At 43.5% G+C, this 12,588-nt stretch overlaps 1 protein-coding gene across 2 annotated transcripts in view; it reads right to left on the reverse strand.

Annotated features, from left to right (window-relative positions):
- The window catches only part of LOC126191336 (E3 ubiquitin-protein ligase RNF103-like), a 428,517-nt gene that overhangs the window by 303,921 nt on the left and 112,008 nt on the right, over window positions 1-12,588 (reverse strand). For both annotated transcript variants that reach the window (XR_007538339.1, XM_049932174.1), the window contains 2 exons: window positions 11,779-11,961; window positions 11,355-11,678 (listed from right to left, as the gene is read on the reverse strand). Coding sequence is in view for 1 of the 2 variants with exons in the window: in XM_049932174.1 (XP_049788131.1) it covers window positions 11,384-11,678; window positions 11,779-11,961 (478 nt within the window). In the remaining variant the exon portion in view is untranslated. The remainder of the gene's footprint in view (window positions 1-11,354; window positions 11,679-11,778; window positions 11,962-12,588) is intronic.

Genomic DNA, 12,588 nt, shown 5'->3' on the forward strand with positions numbered 1-12,588 from the left:
CGCCGGTAGGTGAGTGGCAATTCGCCAGCGTCAGCATGAAGACTCTCTACGGGACTAGTATAAAATGCTCCGATCGCAAGTCGTAAACCCCGATGTTGTATGGAGTTGAGGCGGCGTAAGATGGATGGCCGTGCAGAGGAGTATACGAAGCTCCCATAATCCAGCTTGGAGCGGACGATCGACCGATATAGACGAAGTAGGACGGTTCGATCCGCTCCCCACAACATACCACTGAACACGGAGGACATTTAAAGAACGGGTACAACGGGCGGCCAAATATGACACATGTGGAGACCAGCTAAGTTTCCTGTCAAATGTAAGGCCTAAAAATTTGGTTGTCTCCACGATTGGGAGAGCAACGGGACCGAGTCGTAAGGACGGTGGGAGAAACTCTTTGTAGCGCCAGAAGTTAATACAGACCGTCTTCTCGGCAGAAAAACGGAAGCCATTGGCGACACTCCAGGAGTAAAGACGGTCAAGAGAACGCTGAAAACAGCGCTCCAGGACACGTGTACACTGCGCGCTGCAATAGATGGTAAAATCGTCCACAAAAAGGGAGCCTGATACATCAGCTGGGAGGCAATCCATTATTGGATTGATCACGATGGCGAAGAGAGCGACGCTCAAAACTGAGCCCTGTGGCACCCCATTCTCCTGGCGAAAGGTGTCGGACAGGACAGAACCCACACGTACCCTGAACTGTCGATCCATTAAAAAGGAACGAATAAAAAGAGGGAGGCGACCGCGAAAGCCCCATGTATGCATGGTGCGGAGAATGCCCGCCCTCCAACAGGTGTCGTAAGCCTTCTCCAAATCAAAGAACACAGCCGCGGTCGGGCGCTTCCGCAAGAAGTTATTCATAATGAAGGTCGACAAGGTAACCAGATGGTCAACAGCAGAGCGGCGCCTACGAAATCCACATTGTACATTGGTAAGTAGGCGTCGAAACTCGAGCAGCCAAACCAATCGAGAGTTAACCATTCGCTCCATCACTTTACAGACACAGCTGGTAAGCGAGATAGGTCGATAACTGGAAGGCAAGTGCTTGTCCTTCCCCGGCTTAGGAAGCGGGACAACAATAGACTCGCGCCAGCATGCGGGAACATGTCCCTCAATCCAGATGCGATTGTATGTAACCTGCAGGAGAAAGGTTCTTCAGCATCTGAATATGAATAGAATCAGGCCCTGGAGCGAAGGACCGTGATCGGCCAAGTGCGTTTTCGAGTTCCCGCATGGTGAATGGAGCATTATAACTTTCACAATTCGAGGAGCGGAAGTTAGGTGGCCTAGCCTCCTCTGCCTGTTTGCGGGGGAGGAAGGCAGGGTGGTAATGAGCGGAGCTCGAAACCTCTGCGAAAAAGCGGCCGAAGGCATTGGAGACAGCCTCAGGGGCCACAAGGACGTCATTCGCGACCTTCAAGCCAGAAACTGGTGAGTGGACCTTAGTGCCAGATAGCCGGCGCAGGCTACCCCAGACAACAGAAGAAGGAGTAAAACTGTTGAAGGTGCTTGTGAAAGCAGCCCAGCTGGCTTTCTTGCTTTCTTTAATAATACGACGACACTGAGCACGTAATCGTTTATAATTGATACAATTCGCCACGTTAGGGTGGCGTTTAAAGGTGCGTAAAGCACGTCGACGAGCACGTAAAGCGTCTCTACATGCTGTGGACCACCAGGGGACCGGTACGCGACGTGGGGAAGAAGTAGGGTGAGGGATGGAATATTCAGCAGCAGCGAGAATGACTTCCGTGAGGTGTGCGACCTGACGATCGCAGCTTGGGAAGGTTTGATCCTGAAAGGTCGCCCTGGAAGAGAAGAGCCCCCAGTCTGCCTTGGAGATGGTCCAACTAGAGGAGCACGGAGAGGGGGTATGCTGCAGGAGATGGATAACACACGGGAAGTGGTCGCTCGAATATGTATCAGAAAGTGCATACCACTCAAACCGGCGTGCAAGTTGGGGAGTACATATAGAGAGGTCTAAATGGGAATAGGTGTGAGATGTGTCCGAAAGAAAAGTAGGGGCGCCAGTATTGAGGCAGACAAGATTGAGCTGGTTGAAAAGGTCTGCTAACAAGGAGCCCCTCGAGCAGGGTGCTGGAGAGCCCCAAAGGGGATGGTGGGCATTGAAGTCTCCAGTTAACAAAAATGGTGCAGGTAGCTGAGCAATAAGTTGCATAATGTCTGCCCTGGTTACGGCAGATGACGATGGAGTGTAAACGGTACAAATGGAAAATGTAAAAGTGGGGAGAGTAATGCGGATGGCAACTGCCTGCAGGCCGGTGTGCAACGTGATGGGATCGTAGTAAATATCATCCCGGACCAGCAACATAACCCCTCCATGAGCTGGGAGGGGGTAGGTCAAAACGCACAGAGGTGTAGTGTGCCAAGGCAATTTGATCGCATGGGCGTAGCTTCGTTTCCTGGAGGGCTACGACGAGCGGACGGTGCAAGCGGAGCAGCAACTTCAAGTCCTCTCGGTTGGAGCGAATGCTGCGAATATTCCAGTGAATAAGTGCCATCGTAAGAAAAGGAAGATGAAAGAAGGGGTCACCTCGAAGGCCGCTGAGGGCCTGGCTTCGAGCGAGCACTGCCGCCGCTATCAGTAGGCGGACAGTCATCGTCCATTGGGTCTATAGGTTCATCGGCCATCTTGGGAGGATGGCCGGGAGGGGGAGCTTCCTCCACCGGTGAACGGCCAGATGTTCGGCTACCAGCGGTGCGGCCAGGCGAAACGGATGACGGCCTGGGGCGGCAACCGCTGGGTGGCGCAGGAGAAGAAATGCGCCGTGGCGGAGAAGGAGAACTGTGCTTCCTATGAACCTTCTTGGAAGGACGTTTGGTAGAAGTACCAGTCAAAGGCTGGGAGGTCGAGGTACGTAGGAAGTCTGCACGGGATGGTTCCTTCTTGAAGGCCCGTGCATCTGACTTCAGGGTCTTCGTCTTAGCAGAAGCTGATGAAGGGGCTGGTGTCTGTGGGGTGATGGGAGGAAGAGGAGACGTCGACCGCGCGATCTTAGCACTGGCCGAACGGACGACCGTGGTGCTGAAGGTCAGATCGCATGTCTGGGTTGCCACCTCCCTGGTAGTCCGAGGAGAGGCGAGGACAGTACTGTATTTCCCCGCTGGGAGCAGCGTGGGCTTCCTACTAGCAAATAGCTTGCGAGCAGCCGAGGTGGACACTTTCTCTTTGACCCGAATTTCTTGGATACAGCGTTCTTCCTTATAGACAGGACAGTCGCGGGAGGATGCGGCATGGTCACCCTGACAGTTCACACAACGAGGAGACGGAGGTGGACAGTCACCCTCACGGGCATCCCTGCCACAAGTGACACATTTAGCCGCATTGGAACAAGACTGTCGAGTGTGATTGAAACGCTGACACTGGTAGAAGCGCGTAGGTGTCGGGACATAGGGGCGAACAGAAATAACCTCGTAGCCCGCCTTGATGCGCGATGGCAGCTTAACACTATCGAAGGTCAAGAAAAGTGTCCGGGTCGGTACAAGGTCATTGTTGACCTTTTTCATGACCCTATGGACAGCCGTCACGTCCTGCTCAGCGAGGAAAGATTGAATCTCCTCGTCAGTCAATCCGTCGAGGGAGCTAGTATAGACTACACCACGAGACGAATTCAAAGTTCGGTGGGCCTCTACCCGGACAGGGAACGTGTACAGGAGTGTGGCCCGAAGCAGTTTTTGTGCCTGAAAGGCACTCTCAGTTTCTAGTAATAAGGTACCGTTACTCAACCTGGTACAAGATTTGACAGATCCGGCTATGGCATCTACACCCTTCTGGATAACGAAAGGGTTGACAGAGGAAAAATCCTTTCCGTCCTCAGATCGAGAAACGACGAGGAACTGTGGGGCAGGCGGTAGTACTTTTGTCACTGCTGGCTGGTCACGTTTCCGTTTTTGGGCAGAAGTCGAGAGAGATGGAGTGGAATCCATTGCGGAGGAATCCCCCACGATTGCCAGCGTCTCCGATGGCGCGCTCCTTACTTGTGGGGACCCTCTCAGAGGGCACTCCCGCCTTAGGTGAATGTTTACACCTCAGGTCACACCTCCCGAGAAACAGACGGAGGGACCAATCGGCATGGTCAGAAGGTATCAGCTCAGGCAATCACCCCTCCCCGGGCCTGGCCTTTACCAGGGGGTACGCGCGTGCCTTACATGTCTACCCAGGGCGGGGAATTACGCGTTACCCCGTCACCGGGTACGCGTGCGAACGCGTGGCTCGGCCTTCAGGCACGCACAGGGAGGAAGGAAGAAGAGGAGAAAGAAGAGAGAGAGGGAGAAAGAGGACAGACTGTCTCAAACGCCGAGGCGGAGACCAGAGAAGGCAAGGAGAAGAAGGCAATGAGAAGGCAAGGAGAAGAAGGCAATGAGAAGCTAAGGAGAAGTCAAGGGAAAGAGTAAGGAAGACAGTGAGGTGGAGAAGAGCAAAGAAAGGAACCAACAAAAGGAAGGAAGAAACGAAAAGTGAAAAACCAAAAGGACCACTATCATAGGTCGTGGAACCGTCCGTCTCCGGACGCAGGCGCTAACTACCCCCGTGAGGGGGATGGACTCCTTTTAGTCGCCTCTTACGACAGGCAGGAATACCTCGGGCCTATTCTAATCCCCGGACCCACAGGGGGGAATCAGTTGCCTGAGACGGTACTCGTGTGTGTGTGTGTGTGTGTGTGTGTGTGTGTGTGTGTGTGTGTGTGTGTGGGCGCGCGCGCCTGTATTTTGAAACTTTGTTCGTGACAGTTTTTTTGTTGTGCCTATCTGCGACTTGGCATCTCTGCTATATGGTGAGTCGCAAGTTTCCTTTTCATTTTATTGTTACATTCATCCGGGATTTTCCACTGTTTGATGTATCCTTTGTAGTATACTATGTTTTTTTTAAGCAGGGTTCCTGCCTGCTGAATATTTTCAATTCTAGGTGGTTTATGAAAATGTCTGTTATGGTGCCAGATATGGATGAGCACATGACTAGCACATCCGTGTGTTGATAAATGTTACTACTGAATGCGAAGTAATTGTAGTTGAGAAAAAGTTACTGAAGCACTGAATATCTTGGTTAGACACTGATCAACAGCATGTACGAATTTCACAAAATGCATAACACTGTGCTGTCTGTGATAACGATATTTATTCAGCTACCGGTTATGCATTTTGTAATATTATTAAAGCACAAAAACTGTTCACAAGCTGAAATCACTGAATGTCTAGAATTACTAGAAATAATCCTCAACTACAAAAAGTACACATTCAATGGTAACACTTATTAACAACCCTGCTTAAAAAAATAGTATACTACAAAAGGTATGTAGATGATACCTTAATTTTATTCAAAGGTGACACCAATAACATCATAAATTTGTTAAATAATGTACACATGGAGAAAAATTTCACAGCTGAATACAAAAAGCAATAGCATTAATTTTCTAGATTTGTGCATAGAAAACAAAAACAACAGGCACAATTTCAAGGTATACAGAAAAAAGACAACCTCCAGAAACAATGTCCCTGTCACATCACATCACCCAGATGTACACAAGAAAGTTGCATACAAATCAATGATACACAGAGCAAATAAAACCCCAGTATATAAAGAGGACACTGAGAAATAATTGACCATCATTAAGCAAATTGAAGTAACCAGTGACTTCCCCAGCTCAGTGATAGACAGAATGCTGAGACAAATAACACAAAAGGAAAATTCCTGGCTCTTTATAAGGAACTGATAGAACAATCAAATGTATGGCTAGTATGCTGTACATAGGTAACAGTTCTAAAAAAATAGTGAATCTACTTAGGTCACAAAGTAAAAATAGCTCTCTCCACAAACAACAAAGTACACAGAAATTAGTTCACACCTTAAACAATAAAAAAGATAAATTAAACTCAGAAATATACAAAATAACATGTAAAAATTGCTCAAGTTACTACAGGGTGATACAAAAAGAATACCACAACTTTAAAAATGTGTATTTAATGAAAGAAACATAATATAACCTTCTGTTGTACATCATTACAAAGAGTATTTAAAAAGGTTTTTTTCACTCAAAAACAAGTTCAGAGATGTTCAATATGGCCTCCTCCAGACACTCGTGCAATATCAACCCGATACTCCAACTCGTTCCACACTCTCTGTAGCATATCAGGCGTAACAGTTTGGATAGCTGCTGTTATTTCTCGTTTCAAATCATCAATGGTGGCTGGGAGAGGTGGCCGAAACACCATATCCTTAACATACCCCCATAAGAAAAAATCGCAGGGGGTAAGATCAGGGCTTCTTGGAGGCCAGTGATGAAGTGCTCTGTCACGGGCTGCCTGGCGGCCGATCCATCGCCTCGGGTAGTTGACGTTCAGGTTTCATAACTAACCTTTTTCGTAGGACTCTCCATACAGTTGATTGTGGAATTTGCAGCTCTCTGCGAGTCTATTTTCCTGGGCTGCGAACAAATGCTTGCTGGATGCGTGCTAAATTTTCATCACTCGTTCTCAGCTGTCGAGAACTTTTCCCTTTGCACAAACACCCATTCTCCGTAAACTGTTTATACCAATGTTTAATACACCATCTATCAGGAGGTTTAACACCATACTTCGTTCGAAATGCACGCTGAACAACTGTCGTCAATTCACTTCTGCCGTACTCAATAATACAAAAAGCTTTCTGTTGAGCGGTCGCCATCTTAGCATCAACTGACGCTGACGCCTAGTCAACAGCGCCTCAAGCGAACAAATGTACAACTAAATGAAACTTTATAGCTCCCTTAATTCGCCGACAGATAGTGCTTAGCTCTGCCTTTTGTCGTTGCAGAGTTTTAAATTCCTAAAGTTGTGGTATTCTTTTTGAATCACCCTGTATATTGAAAACTGGAGGGAGCTGTCAAATTAAGATACACGGAACACATCAATTGTTACACACACAACCAATTTACGAAATCAACTATAGCAACACACATAAAAACCACTGGATACCCATTCAAAAACACAGAAGGATATCTTAAGATGCTCTACAACTTCCACAAATCTCATACAATGTATTTAATGGAGGAGCTTGAAATTTTTGTACACCACAAAAAGTTAGGAGAAAAAATTCTTAATGACAAACTAGATACTGAATCAGTTTTTTTTTCCAAGATATTTCTCTTGGATATGATAACAGTAGTTGTTTTCATAAACATGTATATCTTTTCATTTTGGGAAAAAAAGTGCACGTGATGATTTGCATGTGGGTGATATGCTGTATAATGGAGGAGGCACAATACCTGTAAGTAGAAAAACTATCATTCCTAACATTAGCATTTTAAAACACTCAAAGATTCATTTTGTCTGATTTTCCATTTGCAGTCAAACCTCAAAAAGATGCAGAAGAGGCCAAAATCACACATGCAGAAATCACCAACATAGTAATGGAAACAAATGCACTTGAAAATGAGAACAAATTTTTGATACTGGTTGTGCTAAGCATAAAAAAGTAAGTAACTAGTGCAGTTATTTTTTAAATCATGACTGACACAGCTGCGGGTTTTCCTGAAAAATTAAATATGATAAATAAATAAAAAAAATTAAATCATTAATATTACTGAAAGGGGACAGGGGAAAGTAAACTATAGGTGTAATGAGATTTAGATTTGTAATTTTTAAGTTTTATTGCAGCACTTTCAAAGACTTTGTCTGCTGCTATTTCCTTTAGGGTTAATAGTGAGTCAGATTCAATACCCTTTTTTTTATGAAGATGGCTACCCTACCACATTTATCACTGGTTCTCTAGTAGTTTCACAGAACTATAAAACTCACAGCGAATAACTTCACTACAGCATTGCAAACCCAGTGTCCTGCAAGGCACACTACTGAGAGCTCACTGGCCTCATTAGTTAGCAGAATTTTTAATTCTTCAGTTTTATTGGTTAAGGACTGGACATTGTGGCAGCAAATTTTCAGATTTCTGTCGAGTTTCCTAGGAAGGCTTGAATTTATGTTCAGTGTGTCACTGACTTTTGGATTACCTTCTGCTGTATTCCCTATTCAATGCTTCAGATCTGTTGTGCATCCTTGGCTGCAAGTGTTCCTTCAGAAAATTCACTTTCACACTGCACTGTTGGGATGTCACATTGTTTTGATGGAATGGCACAATATTATTATTGTGAGATGCCACAACAGTGTTCCTTTCTTTGTTGCCTGGAGAGACCAGACAGGAAACTCACTTGGCTTCCAGGTGAGCAATTTCTGTACTCTCAATTGCACTGCTTACAAGAGCTGCATTAGAGTTAGGTACCTATTAATTGTGAACTAAAAAACTGAATGAATTACGAAAATTAGGTGTTGCAGTGCAGTTGACTTTACAATTTAAGATTAAAGGATTCACATTGTAGTTTATAACACTTTAATACAATGACTCACGACCCTTGGAAGGTAATGCACAGAAAATGTGTCCTTGGATATATGTACAGTGGAAGTACTCGATGAAGCTCATTTGGCAGCTGCACAAGGGGCACAGAAATGAGTCGTCACTCAGTGCAGTGATCCTGTATTTGTACGTTCATGTTGCATTTTTCCCCTTATACTTTCATAAAAAGGAGTTAACAGGTATAGTTCTAAAACTGATCTAGATTCAAACTCAAGCAACATTTTGTAATTGTTTTGGTACTTTATTATATAGGAAGTAAATTCAGAAAATAAGTAGTGTATCCATAACCAGCAGTGATTTTAGTTTCTTGAGGGTTGGCAACACTGAATGGTAGAGAGCAATCTCCTGACCATAGAAAACATTGCAGGAACATGGTAGTACATAAACTCATGCTGTAGTGTACAGTTGCCGGAAATGCTGTGATCAGCTTTCAACTCATTGAAGGAAAAATACCCACCAACATTTTTTTAACAAATCAAAACAGTTTACGGTGAAGGTGTTGTGAACAGAACAAGTGTATTTAAGTGGTGTAGGGAGTCTAGTGGAGATCGAACTAACGTCTATGATAGAGAGAGGAGTGGAAGACCTTCCATTCTGACAGATGACTTGGTGCAAAAAAATCAAGGAAACTGTTTGTGAAGACAGTCAATTGACAGTGGGTAAAATTTCTGTGGTGTTTTCATGAGCCTCCAGAACTCTCTTATATGAGACACTCACAGAAATGATGGGATACCAGAAACTGTGCACAAGTTGGATCGCAAAACAGCTGACAGAACAGCACAAGAAAAATCAGTCAATCAACAGCACCAGCAAGTTTCTTGAGTGACTTGAATTGGTAGGTAAGGTTTTTCTGAGCTCTACTATGCTTAGGGATGGAACGTGAGTGGCTCATGACATGACAGACAAAAGGACAGTTGTCACAGTGGCATCGTACCAATTCCCCATCTTCCAAAAATTTCAAAATCACAATTTTGGGCAAAAAATCATGGCCTATGTGTTTTGGGATCAAAAACGAATAATTTTTGTTGAATTTCTGCCTTTGGGATACCATCAATGCACAGTGATATTGTAAGAACTTAAAAAGCCCAAAAGTAGCATTCAAAATAAAAAGAGGGGAATGCGGACAAGAAGAGAGTGCTTGTTGCACAACAATACCCATCCTCACATAGCCTTAGCCATCAAGGTGATTTTGGAGTCATTTGGTTGTTTTGAACCAGCCTCATTATCCCCAGACTTCAGATTGTCATCTTTCCACCTCCCCTGAAGGCACATAAAGTGCAATTAAATTTTCACCTGATGAGCAGGTGCAGAAAGAGGTTCTAAAGTGGGTGAAGGAACTAGCAAGAGAGTTCTTCAAGGAGGGCATAACGAAGCTTGTGCCGGAGCTCACATGCACTGAACGGGATGGCGATTATATGGAAAAATTGTCAACAAGTGTATCAACAATATCATGTAATTCTTTTTTTGCAAATACACTTTTTCTAAAAAAATATAAAACCCTAGCACACTTACTTTCTGAACATGCCTTGAATTCTGTTGTGAGGCTATGAAAGAGTGGCACAAATAATTTATTTTTGTCTGTCAAGTTGTAATTTGGCTTTCCAAATGTTATATTTACTAAGAAACCCTACAGTAGTCAGGTAGCAATGCAAGAACCATGTCAGACTGCTATATCATATCAGCCCAATAGCATATGAGCAACTGCCAGTTACATTCATTGGACCATCAGATGCTAGAAAGGAAATTAACAAAACACTTACCTAAGTGTATTTTCTCTCTCTTTCCGAGGTTTTGCCTGGATTGTATCCAAGTATGTTACAAGGGATTCTAGTTATATGGTACCCAATATGAGCACAACAGAAGCATATGCTGGATTTGTACACTGACTTTAGATTATTAAATACTTCACATGATTTTATTTTGTATGTAAATAAAAATGTGCCATTTTGAGATACAAACTATCAAAGTCAACTGTAAAACTAATTGCAAACAAAAGTGAGCTTGAAGTTTATATGAAGAAATATGCTCCCGAAAATTGTGGAACATTCAACTGGAAATACAAAATGAAAACTAACCTGAGAAAGCCTCCGTACTTAGTTTCAAGAACTGGCTTTAAATGGTGACTCTAACAATACACAACAATCCCCCAACGTATCACTCCTGTAGGGATTGTGAAGACGTAATTAGATTAATTTCAGCACACATGGAGGACTGTAAGCAATTATTCTTCCCCTGCTCCATATATGGGTGGAATGGGAAGAAACCTTAGTAACTGGTACAATGGGACTTACCCTTTGCCAAACACTTCATAGTGGCTTGCGAAATATAGGTGTAGATGCAGATATTTTTCTTGACATAATTCCAATACAGAATTGAGTCTTATGGTGAATAAAATAGTGTAATAGTGCTACATCAGTTTCTTCCAAGTAGTTCAAAGTAGTGAGAGCTTGAGATAGCAACAGTTCTGTGTAAATGGGCATGGAAAACATTGACACATATATATTTATTGTTAAGATGTGGTTACCTCATAATAAATTGCAATCCAGAACATATGGCTAAAAGATCATTAAACATATCTGAGGAAACCAAACAGGATAATAAGGAAAATTACATTTTAACATGCTGTTGATGATGTGCTCATTACAGTTGGAGCAGAAGCTTGGAATAGGGAAGGACGGGGTAGAAAGTTTGCCACTTTATTCTCAAAGGAAACATCCTGGCACTTGTGACAATTGATTTAGAGGAAACTAAGGAAAATCTAAATCTGAATGCTTGGATAGGAATTTCAACCATCATACTTCGAACTACAAGTCCAGTTTCTTTCCCTTGCACCACCAATAGAATATAAGCTATTTGAGAAATAACTCAGTCACTTGAATGGAAATAGAAGCAAGAGAGAGAGAGAGAGATTGAAACTAAATTAATGAGAGTAAACAAGTATATAGCCCTGTACCTTAATGAAAGTTCCATTCGCAACGTTATTCAGTCTGCATGAGGATGATGCACCTTGTTGCGATAAGCTGGCCAACGGCAGACAGGGCAATGATGGTTATCCCTTGACAGCCAAGTAAATATACAGGGCTGGTGGTAGCTATGTCCACATGGCAATCCACAAAGTATTGCACCATCAGCATATGGTTCCAGACAGACAGCGCAGTCCAAAGCCAACAACATTCCTGGTGGAACTGATTCCCACCAGCAACCCATTGTGCCTAAAATGGTATTCTCCTCAGGAGAAGAAGCACTTGTACTTTCCTCACTTTCTGAGCTTTCTTCCCTGGTAATACATTTAAAAAGCATATGTTAGAAAGAAAATAAAAACTGTAGTGTGAAGTAAATCAGCATTATATCAATGACAGTGAGGTAGTTATATTTACCTTGCAGCAGGTACACATTTGCATTCATTATTCTGATGAGGCAAGTTTGGCTCCCTAAAATGAGGTCCTGGTTCTTCACCATCCATCATACGTGCTACTGTTTCTGGAGAGTCAACACAGTGAGTGTCAAGAACCTTTAACTGCAACTGGTTATTGGATTTGCAGCACTTTGTACTTTCAGAGCTGCAGAGAAGGATGACACTTCCACTGATTTACTTTGTAAACATCACCATAAATAGCAAATGTGTACATATTATCAAAATTGAACAGTTGAATATAAAAATGTCAATATACGAACATACTAAAACAATTCTAGAAGGATAGTTACATATAAATTGTGTGTGGAAGATCACACAGAACTAAAGGCAAATCCCATACCAATGTGAAAACAGATTAGTTTACTTAGATAAATATAAAGCAGAATTACTCACATGTTCCTGGGGTTCACATTTTTGAACTTGCACAACTGACAATGATGACTGAAAGGCATACGATTAGAAATGCTCAACAAGTGGCTCAACCAAGGGAAATTAAGGTAACACCAGAATTAACGGTCTTCCAGTTTCTCCAAGTGTATTTGAAGACAAAATAATCCATGGGTGTGCTGCAGACTTTTTGCATCCAGAGGGCATAATACAGGGTGATTCAAAAAGAATACCACAACTTTAGGAATTTAAAACTCTGCAACGACAAAAGGCAGAGCTAAGCACTATCTGCCGGCGAATTAAGGGAGCTATAAAGTTTCATTTAGTTATACATTTGTTCGCTTGAGGCACTGCTGACTAGGCGTCAGCGTCAGTTGATGCTAAG

This window comes from Schistocerca cancellata, chromosome 1 (assembly GCF_023864275.1).
Source record: "Schistocerca cancellata isolate TAMUIC-IGC-003103 chromosome 1, iqSchCanc2.1, whole genome shotgun sequence".
Taxonomy (NCBI): domain Eukaryota; kingdom Metazoa; phylum Arthropoda; class Insecta; order Orthoptera; family Acrididae; genus Schistocerca; species Schistocerca cancellata.